General features: G+C 53.9%; 1 protein-coding gene across 1 annotated transcript in view; it reads right to left on the bottom strand.

Annotated features, from left to right (window-relative positions):
- The window catches only part of LOC135877333 (integrin alpha-L-like), a 37346-nt gene extending 16157 nt beyond the window's left edge, over positions 1-21189 (bottom strand). Inside the window, exon 1 of the mRNA XM_065402761.1 lies at positions 20987-21189. Within this exon, the coding sequence (XP_065258833.1) occupies positions 20987-21050 (64 nt within the window). The 5' untranslated portion in view covers positions 21051-21189. The remainder of the gene's footprint in view (positions 1-20986) is intronic.
- Positions 21190-24166: the final 2977 nt, after the last annotated feature.

The following is a 24166-nucleotide window of genomic DNA, read 5'->3' as shown; positions in this document are numbered from 1 at the left end:
CACCCTGCTTGCATCATGCTACAGTCAGTGTGTGACTAGCTGACAGGAGAGCTCCCAGGTCGCTGGGGGGCCCAGGGAGAGCTCCCCACATAGGCAGCCCTCACCCCAGATCCAGCCCCTCAGCGAGCAAGGGGGACTGGTCAGTGAAACTTGCAGGACAGGAAATTTGTGCAGAGACCCAACAAACTCACCTCACCCAGGGAACCACTGAACAGGTGTCTGCCCTGAGCCAGCCGCTCCCCTGTCTATTCCTGCCCCAGCCCATTCCTCCCCCCGACCTTGGATCTGGCACCCCCCAGCCTAGAGGGTCCCATTCCCTGTTCCCTGGGGCTGGATCAGAGCTGGGGCACCCTCAAGGGGAGGGGGAAAAAGGTGCCATGTCCCATCCCTAGGAGTAGGTTCCAGCCAGAGTAGTTTTTCAACCCAGATCGGACATGAACCCACAATCCCTGGCTTAGGAAGCCAATGCCTTATCCATTAGGTCACTGGGGCTGCTTACAAGGAATGACTCTGTGAACATGCTGTTGTCTGTACCTGCTCTATGCTAGGGCCAGCTGGATTGGCTAGGCAGGTAGGTTGCACCGTGATAGGAGGAGAGGGGCATCTGTCCCCAGGGTGATCAGGGACCCCTTGTTCCTGGGCTGATCTATGTGGTTTGTGAAGGGAGGGGAACGCAGTTGCCTCTTCTTGCTGTGGGGATGAGAAGATACGTGACCATGCACTGCAAGGCAGGGGGGAGTGAAGGGGTGCTCCCAGAGGCTCCAGAGGTTGGGGCATCTGGCGGGTCTGGGGTGGCCTGCACAGAGCAGGCGAAGTGGTCGGGCCCAGGCTGGGCTTAGCCAGCTGCTATTCACTAAGCCTGAACGTGGCCCACAGTGCTCCGTGCCAGCTGGGAGGAGAGCAGCACCACGTCTGCCAGGGGTGGGTTGGGGCATCGCTCCGTGGGGGCAGAGTTAAGGTTGCATTCGGGGGGGGGAGGGTGGCACGTCCCTTACTGCTGCGTGTCCCATGTGCAGAGGGTTACATTTAGCTGCTCTCCATTTCTGGGAAGCGCACGAGGGCAACCAGAACTCTGCCTTAAAGTATTTGAGCGGGAATTTCCCTTGTTTTTTGAGGAAGTTGTTTATAGGGCTTGGACACCAGAGATCACACCGCAGCTGCTTGGCTACCAACTCTAGCCCTTTCCTGGCCTCTACAAGCCCCCAGTGGGGTCATTTCCTCTAGAATTTGACATTTCTGTCAGATCTCCTTTCACCTGGAACCACAGGGGTGAAACTGATCAGTGGTGCAGACTGGCTCCGTTGCCGCAGGACGCTGAGTGCCGTTCCGTGTTCAAAGCTACCGGGTCGACCAAGGGCAGTAGCCTGGCAGTGCGTTGGTGATGTGGACTTCACAGCAGTTCTGAGAGCTGGGCTCTCTGCTGCGGGTTGATCCCTGATGTCGGCGGCCCCCTTCCCAGCCCGCCCGTGATGAGAGTCTCCCGGCCATTTGCTTTGTTTGATTGCACTCTGCCGCTGCTCAGAAAATGGACAAGGAGCCAGCAGCAGGAGCGCATGGGGCTAACGCTGGGGCAGCTCCGATGGAGCTAAGGTTGAGAACTCTTTTCTGTCTGAAGGCTGACTTTTCTCAGTGCTCTAAAACCTTTCCAGACGACTGGACCCCTCTCAGGAGTCGGATTTGTCTTGCGTACCCCCAAGTTACACCTCACTTCAAAACGACTGGCTTACACAACCACACATAAAAACACAAACGTGTCCCAGCCACACTAGGACTGAACAATTGCTGCCTTTCTCGTTTTTACCATGTAATTATGAAATAAATCAATTGGGATATAAATATTGTACTTACTTTTCAGTGTATAGTGCACAGAGCAATATAAACAAGCCGTTGCCTGTATGAAATTTTAGTTTGGACTGACTTCGCTAGAGCTTTGTCTGTAGCCTGTTATAAAACTAGGCAACTATCCAGATGAGCTGATGTACCCCCGGAAGGCCTCTGTGTACCCCTCGTTGGGAACCACTGCTCTAAAATCCATATGCTTATTCGTACTGCTTTGAAATCCGGTGCGCCTCATGGGCGTGCTGGGTAGAGTTAGTGATCCAAATCTGGAGTCATTTGAGCAAGAAGTTTCCGAGGTGCCACCCGCCCCCAAACCCAGCATTCCTTATGGTTGAAAGATTCTGCCGAAGTTTTTTGCACAGACCTGGGGCTCAAACCATGTGTCTGATTGTGCTCCAAATGGTCTTAATCGCTTGACATTTAACCCAACTACTACATAGGGCGACCAGATGTCCCGATTTTATAGGGACAGTCCCGATTTTAGGGTCTTTTTCTTATATGGGCACCTATTACCCCCCACCCCCATCCCGATTTTTCACATGTACTGTCTGGTCACCCTACTACTGAATGACATCCTCTGCCCCTACGGGGAATCCAAATGGAATCTGAAACAGAGTCTGGCTCTTTAGGTGGGCGTGTGCCTAACAGCTGTGAACCAATCGGATTCCACAGACTTGTGAAGAGGCTTGTCAGAGAGAAATTAGTCCCAGGCCCTGATTGGCCCCTGGGGGATCTGCTGAGGTCATTGATCTCCTGCCCTGCGCCCCGGCCCTATCGAGTCACACCCAACCCTTGGCAAGAAGATGAGCTGCAGGCGTGTGGCCCCTGTCCACGGGCTGTTGTTAGTTGGGGGACGGGCACTCTTGAGTTCAGCAGGGGCTCAAACTATTTTTTTTTTTTAAAGAAAAAGATGAAATATGTGAATGTTTGCTGGGAGGGGAGGGGGAAATAGGGGTAAAGGCATGGGGAGGAGGGGCTGTGGCAAGGAGTGGGGGGATTATGGGAAGGGGACCACAAGGGGTCGGGGAAGGGGGTGAGGACTGGAGAAGTGACATAGGGCTGGGTGGCAAAGTGAGTGAAGGGATTAGGAGAGGGGGCGCGCCTGCCCCATATTCTCCCCTCCTGTTTGTGGTCTGGGGTCTGGGGGTGTCTGAGCCATTCTAGGTGGTCTGAGGCGCTTTCTCTGCACACCCCCCCCCCCCCCCCCCGTGAGCTGCCATCCGGGGAAGCTCTGCTCTACCTTGTAAGTCTGAGCCCCTCTCCCTGATGCTCCCATATGAACCAGCCTCTGGGGCAGCCCTGCACCTCTGTGTGGCAGCTGAGAACAGGCCTATGGGGACCCTGCACCAGGACCACGCTGCTAGGGGCGTGGCTACACTGCCACCTTAAGTCGCCGTACAGCCACCACAGCAATTAAAGCGGCATTTCACGGCCACGCTAGCTCCGTCCATCGTCCTCACCAGGAGCGCATCCAATGACATTGTGGGGCACTGACCGCTGAAGCCCCCCTCCCCCGCACGGGGCTGACAGCCAACAGGCCAGGCAATGCAAGTAGCTGCAGTGGGCGACTTACGTCGGTGGGAGCTACATTTCAGTGCAGACGCTTACAGGGTTAGGTTGACATCAACGCCTTATGCCGACCTAACTCTATAGTGTCGACTAGGCCTGAGACGGGGTGAGGAGCTGAGAACAGGCACGCTCGATGCATATCACAGGCTCCCCAGCAGTGTGTGTGGGGGAACATCCACTGACATGAATGGGGCAGTTCACACTTCTCAGAGCTTATGTTTCAGGCTGGATTCATCTCCATGGGCTATTCTCCTTCAGCTGAGATGCCACTTCGCACCTCTCTGAGGTGCGTACCGCCCCTTCCCTCTAGCCTTCCCCCTTGCAGCATTATCCTGGGCTGCGGATCTGGATATAGCAAAGCACTTGCTGATTGAAGGGCCATGATCCATTTAATGGGTATGTAAAAGCTTAACCACAGTTTCTGTTAAAAACTTTTTACATAGGCCCAAATTCCACAGCTTGGTTTAAGGCAGGGGTCTCAAACACGTGGCCCGCAGGGTTATTTTCTGCGGCCCGCGAGCCCCTCACGGCCCTCCCGTCCTCCCCCAGTGTTTACCTAGAGCTGCTCCGGCCGGATGTGCACCGGGGACAGGGCAGGCTCCCTGCCTGCCCTGCCCCGCGCTGCTCCGGGAAGAGGCTGGAATGTGGGAAAGGGGGGGCAGAGGGGCTGTGTGTTGCTGTTGCTTCAGGCACCGCCCCCAGCAGTTCCCATTGGCTGGGAACTGGGAACCGCGGCCAATGGGAGCTGCTGGGAGTGGTGCCTGAAGCAACAGCAACACACACCCCTGCACCCCCCCTTCCCCACGTTCCTGCCTCTTCCCGGAGCAGCACGGGGGCAGGGCAGGCAGGTAGGGAGCCTGCCCTGCCCCCGGTACGCGCTGGGCCAGATCCTGCCCCCCGAACTCCTCCTGCAGCCGAACCCCTTGCCCTGAGCCCCCTGCCGCACCCTGCACCCCGACCCCCTGCCCTGAACCCCCTGCCTCGCCCCGCACCCCTCCTGCATCCCAACCCACTGCCCTGAGCCCCATGCCGCACCCCTCCTGCACCCCGACCCCCTGCCGTACCCTGCACCCCTCCTGCACCCTGACCCCCTGCCCTGAGCCCCCTGCCGCACCCTGCACCCCGACCCCCTGCCCTGAACCCCCTGCCTCACCTCGCACCCCTCCTGCATCCCAACCCACTGCCCTGAACCCCATGCCGCACCCCTCCTGCACCCTGACCCCCTGCCCTGAGCCCCCGCCGCACCCTGCACCCCGACCCCCTGCCCTGAACCCGCTGCCTCACCTCACACCCCTCCTGCATCCCAACCCACTGCCCTGATCCCCCTGCCGCACCCCACACCCCTCTTGCACCCCAAACCCCTGCCCTGAGCCCCCTGCCGCACCCTGCACTCTGACCCCCTGCTGTACCCCTCACTCCTCCTGCAACCCACACCCCAACTCCCTGCCCTGAGCCCCGCCACACCCCACACCCCTCCTGCACCCTCTGGGGGCAGGGAGTGGGCAGAGTTGGGGTGGGGATTTCGGGGAAGGGGTTGGAATGGGGGCAGGGAAGGGGTGGGAAGAGGCGGGGCAGGGGCAGGGCCTCATGGAAGGGGTGGAGTGGGGGCGGGGCCGAGGGTGGCGCGGGGGAGGTGTCAGCAATGCGGCCCTCGGGCCAATGTACTAGTCCTCATGTGGCCCTCATGGTCATTTGAGTTTGAGACCCCTGGTTTAAGGCCTAGCGAACTATGAACAATAAGGGTTAAGAAAACCTGGATAATAAAAAGAACAGGAGTACTTGTGGCACCTTAGAGACTAACAAAACTAAGGTGCCACAAGTATGCCTGTTCTTTTTGTAGATACAGACTAACATGGCTGCTACTCTGAAACCGGGATAATCATAGAATACCAGGGTTAGAAGGGACCTCAGGAGGTCATCTAGTCCAACCCCCAGACAGCTTTTTGCCCCAGATCCTTAAATGGCCCCTTCAAAGATTGAACTCACAACCCTGGGTTTAGTAGGCAAATGCTCAAACCACTGATCTACACCCCCCCTTCATAAACAAGAGACAACCTTGCTTTGTTACTAGATAAGCAAAGTCAGCAAATGGGGAGCAGTAATTGGTGTCCTTATCAGAGTTACAGACAGCATTGAGAGAGGCCTCAGTGTCTACTCCCCAGTTCCGGAAGGAGATAGCAAATACCCACCTAGAGGTTAGGGAGAGGTCCAACATGTCAGTATGAGATATGACATCCTCCCCCGTCACAGACGTATTCTACTTCATAGATGCCAACGCTAGTTTTTAAAACCACAATGGTAAACAATTTCTATTACCATGTACTTTTTAATGTCTTTTTGCTTTAACCCCCAGGAATGTACCTGTTGGCCAACCGGAAGAGCTACCTCATTCCTATGAACCCCAAATCAGGATTCAACTTATACCTTTAAAACAGTTTAAGGAAAAACACCTGTGTATTAGCAATATGTTGCATGTTAACCTGAACCATGGGCGGAGCCATTATGAATCTTTTAGACAATTGGCTTATTGTCTTGCTGCTAAAACCTATCCAGGGGCTCGGAACCTCCTACCCCATTGCTTCCCTCCGCCCACAAGCACCCCTATATAATCAATTGTTTAGCAGAGCCTAATAAGCAAAGTAACACTCCACCAGCGCTGTGCGTCATAAACCCTCGTGCTTGACTCTACGCGGTATCCATTTCTGTTCCTTCACTGATGACTAATTTCATACAATATTTGGGACATGACCTATGTCTGAGGTTTCTCTCACCCGCCCCGTTAGCAACTACACACGGCAAACATTTCAAAGCAGGACCATTAACCCCAGCGCTCCACACAGGGCCAGATTAACTTTTTATCGGCCCAGGCACCCAGACGATGGCCCTGCCCCCTGCTCCGCCCATGCCCCGCCCTGAGGCCCTGCCCCCACTCAGCCTCTTTCCCCCAAGGCCTCACCCATGTTCCCCCCCCCCCAAGACCCTGTCCCCAGCTTGGCTTCTTCCCCACAAGGCCCTGCTGACACTGCACCCCCAAGGCCTGGGGGAGGGGGTAGAGAGGAGTGAGGAGTGGGCGGGGCCTCAGGGGGAGGAGGCGGAGTGTGGCCGGGGCCTTGGGGCGCAGCATGGCCAGAGTGGGGTGGGGGTGGGGTCACAGTCTGGGTGCCAGGGCCCTTTCTGAGTGTGGGCCCAGCGCCCCGGTGCCATTGTAAACCCGATACTGCCCCCACAACAAACCATATGGGATGGGAATCACACAGCAACTGTGTGGCTGTGCAGTGAGACCCGTGGGCCTCAGGAGTCATGGGGCCCAGTCCCGGCTTGGCTGCTGAGTGACCTTGACCAGGTCACTTCACCTCTTTGTCCCTCAATTTTCCCACCTCTAATACGGGGCTAAAGATATTTACCTCCTTTCTAAAGCACTTTGCAATTGACCGAGCTAAAGCACCATGCGTGAGCTAGGTGGTGTCATTACATTCATTAACCACAGTAGTGTTACAACTGCCTAAATGACCACCAGCTCCTATTTATAATGCTTTTTTCTGTTCAAAAAACTTCATAAACACAGAGGAAAGGTCGCCGGAGGCTCTCTCGTGGCCTCCCAGAATGTCACGTTCAGCAAAACTTGAACCGCTACAAACCAGGAAATGCAAAGTGAAGGCAAATCATAGAATCATAGCATATCAGGGTTGGAAGGGACCTCAGGAGGTCATCTAGTCCAACCCCCTGCTCAAAGCAGGACCAATCCCCAACTAAATCATCCCAGCCAGGGCTTTGTCAAGCCGGGCCTTAAAAACCTCTAAGGAAGGAGATTCCACCACCTCCCGAGGTAACCCATTCCAGTGCTTCCCCACCCTCCTAGTGAAAAAGTTTTTCCTAATATCCAACCTAAACCTCCCCCACTGCAACTTGAGACCATTGCTCCTTGTTCTGTCATCTGCTACCACTGGGAACAGTCTAGATCCATCTTCTTTGGAACCCCCTTGTGCCCTCCCAGGGCTGGCAAGAGCCACTGGGAATTATTTAGTTGGGGATTGGTCCTGCTTTGAGCAGGAGGTTGGACTGGATGACCTCCTGAGGTCCCTTCCAACCCTAATATTGTATGATTCTATGATTCTAAGTCCCCTCAGATACCAGCATGCTTTACAGAAAGCACTAGAGACAAAACAAAATGTTCCTGACCTTATTCTATACACACTTCTCCTCATCAGTGCAACGAGATAAGATCAAGTTATGTCAAAACAAGAGCACACATTAACTTTGAAGTAACATTACAAGTAGGAACAGGCCCAGTGTTAGGATCACCTTGCCCCCATGCTGCTAGCCAACTAAGCATGAGCTGCTTTCAGGTTAGAGGGTGGATAGCATCTCCCAAACGTCCCGATGACTCTCCAAGAGACAGGCCTCTCACTCAGTAAAGTCACCAAGACGAGTCTCATTGGCAGAGGAGAATATGCTGCAGTCTATGATTCTATGATCTGCAGGCACTGCATTCCCTGTACTAGGAGTAGCTATGCTGAGTGATGGAGGGATTAGTTGGAGCAGCTTGGCAGAGCTGTGATGGTATACGCTGATCTGGTGGGGGGAGGAATTGTGCGCCCCTCTCCCTGACCCCCGTGTATGTGTGTCTTGGGAGAGCCAGTCGTTTCAGCCCTGTGGGGTGTAGTCTGTGTCAGTAGCAGGGCACAGGGGTCTCCTTGCCCTCGGGCTTGTCAGCAGCGAGGTGGGAGGTGAGTGAGCTCTGTGGGTTTAACGGAGGCTAAGTGAAAGCAGAGTGCTGGACGGCACCATGCGCATGAAGGTGACGGGGGTGCTACAGGGGTTGCAAAATGTAGCAGATGGGGGGATTCTTTCTGTGTTCGAGGCTAAGTGAGCATAGGGCAGGTGTAGGGAGCTCCTGGTCAGTACGGCACAAAGGCAGTGGGTCAGTGTGTGTGTTATGAGCACGTTGGGCATGGGCGACAGGTGAATGCACCGTTGGGGGAGGCTAGCCACAGTCCCCTCCCCCTCTGCTGGAGGCCCCACCCCTCCCACCCTTCTTCCCCCCTCCCCCGGAGCCAGGAGCACAGACCCCCCACGGCCGCTGCTCCCCCAACACGCCCCCAGCCCTGGAGTGCCAGGTGGGCGGCACGGACAGAGTTCCCTCAGCCAGAGCACTGGGTGGGTGGGTGGCGCAGCCGGAGCACCCCCAGCCCAAACCCGGAGCTCCCCCAGCCCTGGGCATTGTGTGCACCAGCCCCAGCCTGCCTGCCCCAGCCTCTCCTCCACAGAAGAGCACCAGAGGGAAGGTAACTGAAACAGGCAGGAGGGAGCCTGGGGGAGGAGCGTGGGCGGGGCCATGCCAGGCTGTTTGGGGAGGCACAGCCTTCCCATGCCTATGCTACCCGCCGCCCATGACGTTGGGGCATCACTCAAAGAGGGCAGAGTTAAGGTTATGTATTAACTCTGTATTTCCTGGTTTTCGGAGGTTGTGCTTTGCTGAACTCAGCATTCTGAAAGGGCATGAGACAGCCCCGGGCCACCTTAACCCTGAGCTCATGAAGGCGGTTGTCAGTGAATTTACTGGAATAAAATATCAATCTGCTTGTGGACTTTGAAATACCAGCTCTTAAACAGAAGCCAAACTTCCATTAGGCGCCTCCCCCTCAGACTGAGAACAGCTAGTGCACACACCATGTATTGCTCAGTCTGCTCCCCCAGGCCCGGCTCAGGCTCCGGCTACCCTAGAGAGCTCATAGTGGCGCAGCTCCACCGCTGTAATCTCTCTAATCTAGCTGCTCTAAACTGCTCTCCCGTCTGCTTCACTGCTCCAGCCCCCGCAGTGACGTGAGCTACACCGACACACGCTGTAGTGTGCAAAGAGCCTCCAACTCACAACCCGTGAGCTTCAAAAAGCTTCAAAAGCCACAAGGCAGCAAATACCTTGTACTGATGGTCTCAAGGGATTAAAGAGCTGGCTTTTACCCAGCATGCTGGCGGAGATCACGGCTCCAGATGCACTCAGTTTGGGGAGCGTTCAAGCCCTCAAAACATTAGAACCCCCCTCTCACATCTGGACCATTATCCCTACCCCGCAGCCCTCGGAGCAGAGCAGTTTTCAAGCCAAATCCAGTCGGTCTGGGGATTTTAGCGCATTTAGAGAAATCAGCTGCCAAATGCAGGCTCTCTGCTGAGCTCTCTTAGCTCCAGTGGTCCTACCGCCCCACTATATTCCGTCTTTCTAACCCCCCTACGCTCCCTCGCATTTCTAAGTGCTCTCCTCTGCGTTAACCACATGTCCCCAGCCCCAGGTGGTTTCCTAGCTGCAGGTGACAATAACTGAAAGAGGAAGAGGCCCTGCTATGTTGAAAGCCGGCGTGCGAAATAAACAACTGGCTAGTCTACGGTGGAAGCGCTGTCTACACTACAGCCTCAGTTGGCATCACTTATGTCACTTAGGGGTGCGAGTCTGCCGCTTGCAGCGGTGGGCTTTTTATGACAACGGGACAGTGGTGCTCAACCAGGGGTACGCATGCCCCTGAGGGTACACAGAGGTCTTCCAGGGGGTACATCACCTCATCTGGAGCTTTGCCTAGTTTTACAAGAGGCTACCTAAAAAACACTAGCGAAATCAGTACAAACTAAAACGTCATACAGACAATGGCTTGTCTATACCACGCTATACCCTGAAATGTAAGGGCAATAGTTATACCCCGATGGCTTTATTTTATAATTATATGGTAAAAATGAGCAAGGCAGCCGTTGTTCAGTACTAGTGTGGCTACGACACTTTTGTAGGTTTATGTCTGGTTTTGTAAGCCAGTCGTTTTTAGGTGGAGGTGAAACGTGGGGTACACAAGAGAAATCCGACTCCTGAGAGGGGTCCAGAAGCCTGGAAAGGCTGTAGAGCCGCTGGGCTTGAGCATCTTCACCAGTGCATTGGTACAACTGCGCTGCTGCGCGGAGAGATGTGGCCTTGCAGGCCGTGAAAGGCATTTTCATTCCATCGCAGGCCAATGGGAGACAAAACAGGGGTAGAACTCAGAACCCCTGCCCACTAGAGCCCACTCCCTCTCCAGAGCTGGGGACAGAACCCACGAGTCCTGACTCCCAGCCCCTCTGGCTACAACCCACTAGGCCCCACTCCCTCTCCAGAGCTGGGGACAGAACCCAGGAGTCCTGACTCCCAGCCCCCCTGGCTTCGACCCACTAGAGCCCACTCCCTCTCCAGAGCTGGGGACAGAACCCAGGAGTCCTGACTCCCAGCCCCCCTGGCTTCGACCCACTAGAGCCCACTCCCTCTCCAGAGCTGGGGACAGAACCCAGGAGTCCTGACTCCCAGCCCCCCTGGCTACAACCTACTAGGCCCCACTCCCTCTCCAGAGCTGGGGACAGAACCCAGGAGTCCTGACTCCCAGCCCCTCTGGCTACGACCCACTAGAGCCCACTCCCTCTCCAGAGCTGGGGACAGAACCCAGGAGTCCTGGCTCCCAGCCCCTCTGGCTACGACCCACTAGGCCCCACTCCCTCTCCAGAGCTGGGGACAGAACCCAGGAGTCCTGACTCCCAGCCCCCCTGGCTACAACCTACTAGGCCCCACTCCCTCTCCAGAGCTGGGGACAGAACCCAGGAGTCCTGACTCCCAGCCCCCCTGGCTTCGACCCACTAGAGCCCACTCCCTCTCCAGAGCTGGGGACAGAACCCAGGAGTCCTGACTCCCAGCCCCCCTGGCTTCGACCCACTAGAGCCCACTCCCTCTCCAGAGCTGGGGACAGAACCCAGGAGTCCTGGCTCCCAGCCCCCCTGGCTACAACCCACTAGAGCCCACTCCCTCTCCAGAGCTGGGGACAGAACCCAGGAGTCCTGACTCCCAGCCCCCCTGGCTACAACCCACTAGAGCCCACTCCCTCTCCAGAGCTGGGGACAGAACCCAGGAGTCCTGGCTCCCAGCCCCCCTGGCTCCAACCCATTAGCCCTCCCACCTGGTTTGCCCCAGTGCTGTTACAGGAAGTAAGTGTGGAGAAAGCAGCGGTTCTGCTTGTGCGCTTTCTTCACACGCTGCAAACCACAGGCCACAAGGAAATAACTGTTTGTAATTATCTGAGTACAGTCTGACAGAAAGCTGGGGTTGTTTTTTTTGTTTTAACCTCTAGGGCCCCGCCGCCGTATTGCCATTCCCAAGCATTCAAAAATCAGACACCAAGTCCCCTGAAATCGTAAGATTGGCTTCAAATATCTTGGGTGGGTATTTGTTTTACAGTGATAAATTTGTGGTTTTCCTTATTTGATTTCTAAGCTGGCAAGAGTTCCTGTTGCGCGTGTCTCTCCCCAAGACAAGGGCTGGAGAGCTGCCCTGTGTTTTAAAATACGACGGGGCCATTCGCATCGAAACACGGCTTCGGCCGCTGGGGCTTTATGTGAAATGCCAAATATTGTGAGTTGACAACATGGCCTAGCTCTCGGCCTGAGGGCACGAAGAACCCAGGTGTCCTGAAGGCTGGAGAGGTAAGATTCTCAGGGCTTGTCTCCACTGGCACTTTAGGGCACTGCAACTTTCTCACTCGGGGTGGGGGGGAGGGAAACACCCCTCCAAGCGCTGCACGTTTCAGCGTTGTAACGCGTCAGTGGAGACAGGAGCTATGCCCCTCGCGGAGGTGGGTTTTTTAGAGCGCTGTGAGATCTCGCTCCCAGCGCTCGGCCGCGACCACTCAAGCCATGTTAAAGCGCTGCTGAAGCATGGGGGCCGCGACCGCACTTTAACGTTGCCAGTGAAGACGTGTCCTTAGAGGGGGACTGGAGGAGGGCTCCCCGCAATGGGGGGGGATCACAGATAGGGGGTGCTAGTCGGGGTGGTGGGAGAGGGGTCCCCGCAATGGGGGGGATCACAGATAGGGGGTGCTAGTTGGGGGGCAGGGGGAGGGGTTTCTGCAATGGGGAGGAATCACAGATTGGGGTGCTAGTGGGTGGCGGGGGAGGGGTTCTTGCAATGGGGAGGGATCACAGATTGGGGTGCTAGTCGGGGTGGCAGGGGGGAGGGGTTCCCGCAATGGGGAGGGGTTCCCGCAATGGGGAGGGAGCACCGGTGGGGGCACACGTGGGAGCAGGATTGGGGGTGGACGCCGTGCAGCAGGGAGGCCAGTGGGGCTTGTGGCACGCAGGAGAGCTAGGCGGGGACTGGACCTTTTGGAAGAGGAGTCCATTCATCAGCTTAACCCGCTGACTCACCAGGGTAGATTCAGGGTGTGGGAAGGATTTGCTCTTGTGCCCCATGATTCCTGCGGTTCACAGGCTGCTCATGGCCGGGCACCCCTGCCTAGAGGGAGCCGCACACACTCAGAGGCCTGAGAGACACCCAGCCTGAGATCTGAGCTGTCCCCAGGTGTAGCTGTTTCCCCTCTGAACAGCCGCAGTGGCTAGGCTGGAGGTTTTGCTGGCAGGAGGGGAGCCCCCAGCCCCAAACACACACTAAAAAAGGATTGAAAAGTTGGGCCATGTTTAGGGGAAAACGGATTGGGAACAATGACAAAGTTGCAGGTGTCCAGCCTGGGGCATCACTAATGATTGAGGGCATCCAGCTGAAATTAACAAGGGTGTCTGGCCTAGGCTGTCTCTAATGACCAAGGGCACCCAGCCCAGGGTGTCTCTAACAATCGAGGGTGTCCAGGCCGGGGTATCTCTATCGACCAAGGGCATCCAGTTTGGGGCAACGCTGACAACTGAGGGCATCTGGCTGGGGGCTGTGACAGAACGTACCCCTATGCCCACCCCCTACACCCTATTGTAATAAGCTTTGTGCAACGTATGCCTTGTGAGGTATTTGAAATCTCATAATTTTCTGGTTATTGTCCTGATAAAATGTGTGTGGCAAAATTGTAAGTGAAGGTATAAGATTCCACTGTATGGCGTTCTTAACACGTATTGCAAACTGAGGTTGGCAAACAGGCCTGTCTCAGACAAAGGAAAGGGTGCTCGGCTTAATTTGCATTTATGCAGTAAACAGAGACATCAAGCAGGAAGGGAAACAAACCTCAGAGACATCAAGCAGGAAGGGAAATTCCTACCCCTGGAGGGTAGAGATAGGACACAGAGGGACCTAGACAAATTACAGGATTGGGCCAAAAGAAATCTGATGAGGTTCAACAAGGACAAGTGCAGAGTCCTAAGTGGCTAAGCAGCAGTTCTGCAGAAAAGGACCTAGGGGTTACAGTGGACGAGAAGCTGGATATGAGTCAACAGTGTGCTCTTGTTGCCAAGAAGGCTAACAGCATTTTGGGCTGTAGAAGTAGGGGCATTGCCAGCAGACCAAGGGACGTGATCATTCCCCTCTATTCGGCATTGGTGAGGCCTCATCTGGAGTACTGTGTCCAGTTTTGGGCCCCACACTACAAGAAGGCTGTGGAAAAATTGGAGGGAGTCCAGCGGAGGGCAACAAAAATGATTAGGGGGCTGGAGCACATGACTTACGAGGAGAGGCTGAGGGAACTGGGCTTGTTTAGTCTGCAGAAGAGAAGAATGAGGGGGTGTAGCGGGGTGGTCACCCGCTCCTGCCCTGAAGGGCTTGAAATCAGCCCTGGGAGAGGGCTGAGACTGCGAGAGGGCTGCTGCTAGGAAAGCAGCAAGCCTTGGCTGATTGGGGAAGTGGTCGCAGCTGGGCCACACCCCAGTCAGGCCAGAGCTGGCCTGTATAAAAAGGCTGGGAGCCAGGAACTCAGCAGTTTCTCTCTGCATTCAGAGAGAGAAGGGCCTGGCTGCAGAGAGCTAGAGACAGGGTACCTGAGTGGAGCAGGGCTGGGGAAAGGCAGAGGAGCTGGGGAGCTCCAGCCTGGAAAGCCCCAGGCTGTGGCCTAGCAGAAGGCCAAGGGGTACTGGGGGTTGCAGAGGGCAGCCCAGGGGTAGGCCAAGGCAGCAAGTCCAAACCCAACCTTGCCAGTGATGAGTGGCCTATACTGCAGTCTGCCCCAGAGCATGGGGCTAAACGATGACTGGCAGCAGCCTTATACTGAGGCGAGGTGGGGATAGTGGGTGGGGGTTCCCTGGGGAGGGGAGACCCTAAGATAACAGGGCACCAGGTCTGGGAGGGACACGGGGAGCCAAGCGGTAGCGAGACACCGGCCTGCAGATGGCGCTCCAATGGCTGGAGAGCTCATTCCCATGGATGACCAGCAGGAGGTGCCGCAGGGGTGAGCCCACACCATTACAGGGGGGATTTGAGCTTTGTTTCTTGTAACCATTTCTGATGTTTATGCTTCATTACTAGGGCCCTACCAAATTCACAGCTATGAAAAATGTGTCCTGGACTGTGAAATCTGGTCTTCCCCCATTTCAACTACCTGAAGCGGGGTTACAAAGAGGATGTAGCTCGGCTGTTCTCAGTGGTGCCAGATGACAGAACAAGGAGCAATGGTCTCAAGTTGCAGTGGGGGAGGTTTAGGTTGGATATTAGGAAAAACTTTTTCACTAGGAGGGTGGTGAAGCACTGGAATGGGTTACCTAGGGAGGTGGTGGAATCTCCTTCCTTAGAGGTTTTTAAGGTCAGGCTTGACAAAGCCCTGGCTGGGATGATTTAGTTGGGGATTGGTCCTGATTTGAGCTGGGGGTTGGACTAGATGACCTCCTGAGGTCCCTTCCAACCCTGATATTCTATGATTCTATGAAAAGAAGCTCCAACGGGTGAGGAAAAGCAGCAGGGAGCATCCTTCCACCCCCCCCCCCCCCCCCCACACACACACATTTTCCAAGTGGGGGACGGACACTGACACTCTCTACATCCATTGATTCACTGCACCAGAAGGCCATTGAACTGTAGAAGGGGTCCTGACCTAAGAAGTTTGGTCAGCAAGACTGCTGAGAGCATGTGATGAGAAAACTCTGCTTTGAATTTAACATAGTGTGTTAAGTTAGGCACCAGTTGCATTTGAGCTTTGTTTCTTGTAACTATTTCTGATGTTTATGCCTCATTACTTGAGTTCTACCAAATTCACAGCTATGAAAAATGCGTCACAGACTGTGAAATCTGATCTCCCCCTGTGAAATCTGTTTGGGTTTTTTGTGTGTGCTTTTTACCCTGTACTACACAGATTTCATGGGGGGAGACAAGTGTTTCTCAAATTGGGGGTCCTACATAAGAACGGCCGTACTGGGTCAGACCAAAGGTCCATCCAGCCCAGTATCCTGTCTACCGACAGTGGCCAATGCCAGGTACCCCAGAGGGAGTGAATCTAACAGGCAATGATCAAGTGATCTCTCTCCTGCCATCCATCTCCACCCTCTGACAAACAGAGGCTAGGGACACCATTCCTTACCCGTCCTGGCTAATAGCCATTAATGGACTTAACCTCCATGAATTTATCCAGTTCTCTTTTAAATGCTGTTATAGTCCTAGACTTCACAACCTCCTCAGGCAAGGAGTTCCACAGGTTGACTGTGCGCTGTGTGAAGAAGAACTTCCTTTTATTTGTTTTAAACCTGCTGCCTATTAATTTCATTTCGTGGCCCCTAGTTTTTATATTATGGGAACAAGTAAATAACATTTCCTTATTCACTTTCTCCACACCACTCATGATTTTATATACCTCTATCATATCCCCCCTTAGTCTCCTCTTTTCCAAGCTGAAAAGTCCTAGCCTCTTTAATCTCTCCTCATATGGGACCCATTCCAAACCCCTAATCATTTTTGTTGCCCTTCTCTGAACCTTTTCGAATGCCAGTATATCTTTTTTGAGATGAGGAGACCACATCTGTACGCAGTATTCAAGATGTGGGCGTACCATGGATTTATATAAGGGCAATAAGATATTCTCCCTCTTATTCTCTATCCCTTTTTTAATGATTCCTAACATCCTGTTTGCTTTTTTGACTGCCACTGCGCACTGCGTGGACGTCTTCAGAAAACTATCTACGATGACTCCAAGATTTCTTTCCTGATTTGTTGTAGCTAAATTAGTCCCCATCATATTGTATGTATAGTTGGGGTTATTTTTTCCAATGTGCATTACTTTACATTTATCCACATTAAATTTCATTTGCCATTTTGTTGCCCAATCACTTAGTTTTGTGAGATCTTTTTGAAGTTCTTCACAGTCTGCTTTGGTCTTAACTATCTTGAGCAGTTTAGTATCATCTGCAAACTTTGCCCCCTCACTGTTTACCTCTTTCTCCAGATCATTTATGAATAAGTTGAATAGGATTGGTCCTAGGACTGACCCTTGGGGAACACCACTAGTTACCCCTCTCCATTCTGAAAATTTACCATTTATTCCTACCCTTTGTTCCCTGTCTTTTAACCAGTTCTCAGTCCATGAAAGGATCTTCCCTCTTATCCCATGACAACTTAATTTACGTAAGAGCCTTTGGTGAGGGACCTGGTCGAAGGCTTTCTGGAAATCTAAGTACACTATGTCCACTGGATTCCTCTTGTCCATATGTTTGTTGACCCCTTCAAAGAACTCTAATATATTAGTAAGACACGATTTCCCTTTACAGAAACCATGTGGACTTTTGCCCAACAATTTATGTTCTTCTATGTGTCTGACAATTTTATTCTTTACTGTTGTTTCAACTAATTTTGCCGGTACTGACGTTAGACTTACTGGTCTGTAATTGCCAGGATCACCTCTAGAGCCCTTTTTAAATATTGGCGTTACATTAGCTATCTTCCAGTCATTGGGTACAGAAGCTGATTTAAAGGACAGGTTACAAACCAAAGTTAATAGTTCCGTAATTTCACATTTGAGTTCTTTCAGAACTCTTGGGTGAATGCCATCTGGTCCCGCTGACTTGTCACTGTTAAGTTTATCAATTAAGTCCAAAACCTCCTCTAATGACACTTCAGTCTGTGACAATTCCTCAGATTTGTCACCGACAAAGGAAGGCTCAGGTTTGGGAATCTCCCTAACATCCTCAGCCATGAAGACTGAAGCAAAGAATTCATTTAGTTTCTCCGCAATGACTTTATCATCTTTAAGTGCTCCTTTTGTATCTCTATCATCCAGGGGCCCCACTGGTGGTTTCGCAGGCTTCCTGCTTCTGATGTACTTAAAAAACATTTTTATTACCTTTTGAGTTTTTAGCTAGCTGTTCTTCAAACTCCTTTTTGGCTTTTCTTATTACATTTTTACACTTAATTTGGCAGTGTTTATGCTCCTTTCTATTTACCTCACTAGGATTTGACTTCCACTTTTTAAAAGATGCCTTTTTATCTCACTGCTTCTTTTACATGGTTGTTAAGCCACGGTGGCTCTTTTTTAGTTCTTTTACTGTGTTTTTAATTTGGGGTATACATTGACGTTGGGCCTCTATTATGGTATCTTTGAAAAGTGTCCATGCAGCTTGCAGGGATTTCACTCTAGTCACTGGACCTTTTCCCTTCTGTTGAACTAACCTCCTCATTTTTGCCCCAAAAGGGCATTGCAGGGGGGTCACAAGGTTATTTTTGGGAGGGTCGCGGTATTGCCACCTTTACTTCTGTGCTGCTGCCTTCAGAGCTGGGCAGCCAAAGAGCGGTGGCTGTTGTTCGGCCACCTAGCTCTGAAGGCGGTGCCCCGCCAGCAGCAACGCAGAAGTAGGGGTGGCAATACCGTACCAGAGCGGCGGCTGCAGACCGAGGGCCCAACTCTGCCGGCAGCAGCGCAGAAGTAAGGGTGGCAATACCATACCCTGCCTTCCTTACTTCTGCACTGCTGCTGGCAGCAGCGCTGCCTTCAGAGCTGGGCTCCCGGCCAGCAGCTGCTGCTCTCCGGACACCCAGCTCTGAAGGCAGCGCTGCTGGCAGCAGCAGCAGCGCAGAAGTAAGGATAGCAGTAAAGCAAGCCCCCTTGGAATAACCTTGTGACACACACACACACACACACACACACACACACACACACACACACACACACACACACACACACACAGAGCCCTAGGTTTTTGGCCGCCCCAAGCAAAAAAAATTTTGGCTGCCCCCCGTCCCAGCCCTGGGCTGCTCGCCTCACCCCCCTGCTGCCCCAGTCCTGGGCTCTCCCCCCCCCCACACACACCTCCTGCCGTCCCAGCTCTGGGCTCCCACATTCCCCCCCACACACACCTCCTGCCGTCCCAGCCCTGGGCTCTCTCCCACCCCCACCTGCACCCTCCTTCCGCCGCAGCCCTGGGTCACTGGTAACTCACTCCCATGGCAGGTCATTCAGCAGGAATTTTAGATGTGCACAGAACACAGACAGGATTGGTTCCCATATGGTTACAGAACTGCAGTAAAGTGGAACGATTTTCAGCTTGTGTGATTGGAGGATAGCTGGATGCATATTATAAGACTGTCCTACATAAATGAGGAAAAGTTGAGGTGCCTTTATTATTCTTTTGTTCCACTCTTTCTTTCTATGGGGAATTTGCCAATGCAATATCACTGTCTTCCTTTTAAACAAACAAACAAAAAAAGGCAATGGCTGTTGAAAATAGCAATTCCAGTCCTAATAACCACTGGGAAGCATTTCTTGCTCAATTTTATCCTACTTTTTCTACAGCAAGTTACAGTGGATCAGTATATTTGATTTGGGAGAAATGAAGTAACAGCTGCCCAAACTGAGCTTGAGCACTGGAAGGCAGGTGCTTGGGGGGGGGGGGGAGTCTGAGTGGCACGGTAAAGGGGCTGGGGGGTTGGATGGGGCGGAGGTTCGGGGGGCTGTCAGGGGCAGGGAGAAGGGGGGGATAGATGGGTCAGGGGTTTGGGGGGGCAGTCAGGGGATAGCAGTTGGATAGGCAGTGGTTGGATAGGCATGGGAGTCCCGGGGGTTTGGCAGGGGACAGGTAGGGGGTGGAGTCCTAGGGGGGAAGTTGGGGGGTCTCAGGAGGGGTCAGTTGGGGACAAGGAGAAGGAAGGCTTAGATAGGAGGTGGGATCCCTAGGGGCAGGGGTCCCGGGAGGGGGCAATCAGGGGACAAGGAGCAGTGGTGCTTAGATAGGGGGTGGGGTCCTGGGGGGCAGTTAGGGCAGGGGTCCCGGGAGGGGGCAATCAGGGGACAAGGAGCAGTGGTGCTTAGATAGGGGGTGGGGTCCTGGGGGGCAGTTAGGGCAGGGGTCCCGGGAGGGGGTGATCAGGGGACAGGGAGCAGGGGGGGTTGGATGGGTTGGAGTTTCTGTGGGGGGCAGTTGGAGGGAGTGGATGGTGGCAAGGTGGGGCTACCCTCCCTCCCTGTGGAGTGTCCTATTTTTTAATGTTAAAATATGGTATCCCTGCTCTTCCCAGTGCAGCTCTCCATTCAGGGCAGGCTGCAGCATGAGGTCTCAGCTACCTCACTCCCTCCCCCTCTTTCCTGTTGGTAGTGGTCAAGGGAATGCTGGGAAATGTAGTTCTTTCCCTGCTCCAGGGCTGGCTCTATAGGCAGGGAGCTAACCAAGGAACTACAGTTCCCAGGGCCCCCTGTTCGTTCTCAGCTCCCAGGCTGGATTCCTGCCGCCCCTGCAAATGGGCTGCCCCAAGCACGTGCTTGCTTTGCTGGTGCCTAGAGCCGCCCCTGCACACATACCGTTCCTTTTTGGGTCGGGACTCCTACAATTACAACACTGTGAAATTTCAGAGTTAAATATTTTCAATCCTATGACCATGAAATTGACCAAAATGGGTCGTGAATTTGGTATGGCCCTACTCATTACTTGTACTCACTTAAAATCTCTCTTTGTAGTTAATAAACTTGTTTTAGTGCTTTATCCAATCCAGTGTGTTTAAATTGAAGTGTCAGGGAAACTCCATTTAGGATAATAAGATGTGTGTAAATTATTTCTATTAATAAACTGACAGACTTTATATAAACTCGTATTGTCCAGGAGAGGGCTGGGCAGTACAGGACATAGATTTCTGGGGGGAAATCGGAGACTGGGAGTGAGTTGGAATCACCCTGCAGTATAACCAAGGCTGGTAAGAGCCAGGGTGTGGCTGGCTGGCTACAGCAAACACAGACCCAGCTGGGAGTGATTTGCATGCTGGAGGCTGTTTGTGAGCAGTGTTCAGGCTAGCAGGAAAGCATTGTAAAGGGCACTCTAGATTACAGGGCAGGGGTGACACAGCTACTCATTAGTCTAGATTGTACCCTGGGTCGGTCACAGGGGCATCGCTAAGGACAAAGGGCATCTGATCTGGGGTGACACTGACAACTGAGGGCATCTGGCTCAGGACATCGCTCATGGCCGAAGGCACCCAGCCCGGGGCGACTCTCACGATCAAGGGGATCCAGCCTGGGGCGTGTCTAACAACTGGAGTTTGGCATCAACCCCACTGCCCTCCCTTTATAGACACACCAGATGCTGCCCGGCAGCCATGACATTGCTAAGGGGTCTGCTTCTCTCTCGTTGCCCCTTCCTTTCCAATCAGTGCAGCCCCCCACCCTCCCGAGGCCAGCTGCTGGAGTGAGAGGAATCCACACACCAATTGCGGTGCCCAGGGTTGGTCCTTCCCATCCCCATTACCGTCTTCACCAAACCTACGCCATCCCCTGGGGCTGGTGCCAAACCAACCTCTCAGCCCGGCTGCCTCCCGCTTCAATCCGCTGCCCCACCAGGTGCTTTCAGTCCAGACACCCTCCAACCCCTGGGCCGTCCACGTGCACGGGGCTCCCTCAATTCAACCCACCTTTCAGAGGCGGCCCGAGCAGCAGCAGCAGCCACAGAGGGACGGCACATGGGGTCCCGGCCATGTCAGGATCGGGAGCGTGATGGATGCCCGGGGATCTGGGTTGTTAGATGGCGCGGGGCATGATGGCAAAGGAAGAAATCCGGCCGGGCGGGCTCGCCAGCCCGCTGGGGAGACAGCAACCGGGCGGAGGGGGGAGCAGCCGGCTCGAGGTGCTGGAAACAGAGTTTTGGGGAAATGATTATGCAGATTTCTATCACCCGCTTTTCCCACGGGGGTGGAGTCAGCAGCGGGCCTGCGGGGGAGGGGGAGAGGAGCGCAGAAGCATCTGCGGAGCGAGAGCATTTCCTTCCGCTCTTCGGGCTCGTTTCCAGTGACAAAATTCGAAACATCTGGTGGGGGAGGCGGGGGAGTGTCAGAAAATCCTGCCTTGTTCGGTCAGGTGTCTTCCGAGCAGCAGGTTCGGGGGGGAGGGTCATGTCAGGGGACCCCGACTGGAAAAGGGGGGCTACGTGTAAACTGTGGTACTGGGCTGCCCTTGCTTTGGGAGTAGGGGTTGTGCCTGTTGACGCCAAGAGATCCCACTGTGATGGGCTGAATGGAAGAAACTGAGCCCAGACCTTTCCCCCCAGGATCGGGGCGTGACCCCGCAGCCTGCTGGCACCAGGAGGGGGCCAGGTGCCTGTGCTGGAGACTTGCGTTCATTTCCTGGCTCCGCTATTAGCTCCTGGGTAACCTTGGTCAGGTCACCGAGCCTCTGAGCCTTAGTCTCCCCGTCTGAAAAACACTCCGTGCTCTGCTGAGAGCCTTTAAGTTCGCGGGGGACAGTGTGTGTCTGGACAGCACAATGGGGTTCTGAGCTCAGATAAAGCATCCGGCAGCTACTGTGATACACACAGCAATAAAAACAGCACCCCAGTTGGGTAACTGCGTTTCATTTCCCGCTATCCCCCATACCCCCCACCCCCAGTTGTGGCTTCAACTGCAGGATTCTCTTTCACTTCCCTCCTAAAGCACTGTGCAGTGTTCCTGTTAAACACCCCCACACTGCACTCCAGAAGCTGCTGCATCTCAGCGCCAGGCGAGAGATCCATGTATAAACAGCCCTCAACCCCCACCCCCACCAGCGGTGTCTCACAAGGAATCTACTGTAGACTTCAAGTTAGAATCTCCCAACCCCCTCACTTCCCCAGAGCAGGCCTGTAACCGTGCAGCCAGCCCCACTAACAGCACCTGCTGCTGGATTTCCCTTGCGGGATGGTCAGTAACCCCCTCCCCAACCCCAAGGGAATAATTCCCTACCCCCTCTGCACTGCCACAGAGGGCCAATGGCATAGGCGCCAACTTTCCCTGGCACCGGTGGGTGCTCGCGCCCCCTGGCCCCGCCGCTGCCCTGACTCCACCCTTTCCCCGCCCCTGCCCCGCCCCCATTCCAACCCCTTCCCCAAAGTCCCCGCCCCAACTCCGCCCCTTCCCTGCCCCTATTGGACCCCTTCCCCAAATCCCCGCCCCAGCCCCGCCTCTTCCCCGAGCGCGCCGCGATCCCCCTACCTCCCAGTCACGTGAAACAGCTGTTTTGCGGCGCAAGCGCTGGGAGCTGGGGGGGAAAGCGGGCACGCAGCATGCTCAGGGGAGGAGGCGGAGGCAAGCTGGGGCGGGGGGGCGGGGAGCTGCCAGTGGGTGCAGAGCACCCACCAATTTTTCCCCGTGGGTGCTCCAGCCCCGGAGCACCCACGGAGTCGGTGCCTATGACCAATGGAATGATTGAACCCTGGGCCTTGTCGATCTAACACAGAGTTGGGTCTTGTCTACACTAGAAAGAGCCTTCCGTGTAGCTTATGCAGTGTTGTGGTAGCCGGGCTGGTCCCAGGATATCAGAGACCAGGTGGGTGAGGTACTGTAATACCTTTTATTGGACCAACTTCTGTTGATAAGAGAGATGCGCTTACACTGAGCTTTTCTTCGGGTTTGGGAAACATGTAGTTTATAGCACAGAGTTTCTCAAACTGGGGGTCCTGGCCCAAAAGGGGGTCACAAGACTATTGTAGGGGGGTCGCGAGAGTGGCGGCTGCAGGCCTGGCGCCCAGCTCTGAAGGCAGCGCTGTTGCCAGCAGCAGCGCAGAAGTAAGGATGGCATGGTATGGGGGAGCATCACTTTTTTTGGGGAGGTCATCACAGCCTGAAATATTTTCAAAGGGGGTCCCTGTCCCAGCAAAAAAAGTTTGAGAACCCCGGTTATAGCAGGATAGTTATATTAGCAAGCCCCCTAGTGGTGACATAGCTTATACCACCAAAAGAGTTCTTCTAGCTTGGCTTATATCAGTTCCCCGGCCAGAATAAGCTATTCCAGCAACAGCCTTTTTCACCAGTATTACTGTGTCTCCCTAGGTCTTTTACCAGCAGAGCTTTGTTGGTCAGGGTGTGATTTACTTTTTTTTACTGATACAGTTACATTGCATAACAGGATCTAATGGCTGGAGGTTGCAGCTAGACAAATTCAGGCTGGAAATAAGGGGCAAAGTTTTGTGAGGATAATAATTAAGCATAAGAACAACTCTCCAAGAGTCATAAGAACAACTCTCCAAGGGTCATGGTGGACTCTCCATCACTGACCATTTTTCAATCCAGATTGGATTAACATTTTCGAACCAGCCCCTTTGTGCTTTCTTCCATGCTGAACCCTCACGCCGGGGAGGGGTTCCCCCTTCAACATCCTCCTCCTTCAAATCCCTCCTATGCCATCAGTCCTACCAAAAACTTGACAGTGGTGAGACTGCTGGTGCTGAGACCACAGTCAGTCATGCTGACCAGTAGTGTCCCATTGTTTCCTTGTACTCCACCATCATTCCGTCTGTATCCATCTGTGGTCTCTTGTTTTGGACTTAGATTGTACGGTTTCTGGGGCAGGGACTGACGTCTTGTTCCATGTTTGTACAGCACCACACACCTTGGGGTTTTGGTCCACAACAAGGATTCCTAGGCACTATGGTAAATAGAAATGAACAGCAATAATACAAAAAGGTCCCTTCCTAACAGTATAACTGAGCCCACACTACTGTAACTAGACCGGTGTAGTGAAAGAGCTACAAATGTTGTGTGTAGACATGGCTTTACTGCGGGACACACCCAAACCAAGCAGAATTTTTTAAAAAATAAAACGGCCAGACTTTTTTCATAAAA

This window comes from Emys orbicularis, chromosome 4, assembly GCF_028017835.1.
Source record: "Emys orbicularis isolate rEmyOrb1 chromosome 4, rEmyOrb1.hap1, whole genome shotgun sequence".
Lineage (NCBI taxonomy): Eukaryota > Metazoa > Chordata > Testudines > Emydidae > Emys > Emys orbicularis.
Note: the sequence above shows the minus strand (reverse complement) of the source record. Positions and strands in the feature narration are given on the sequence as shown.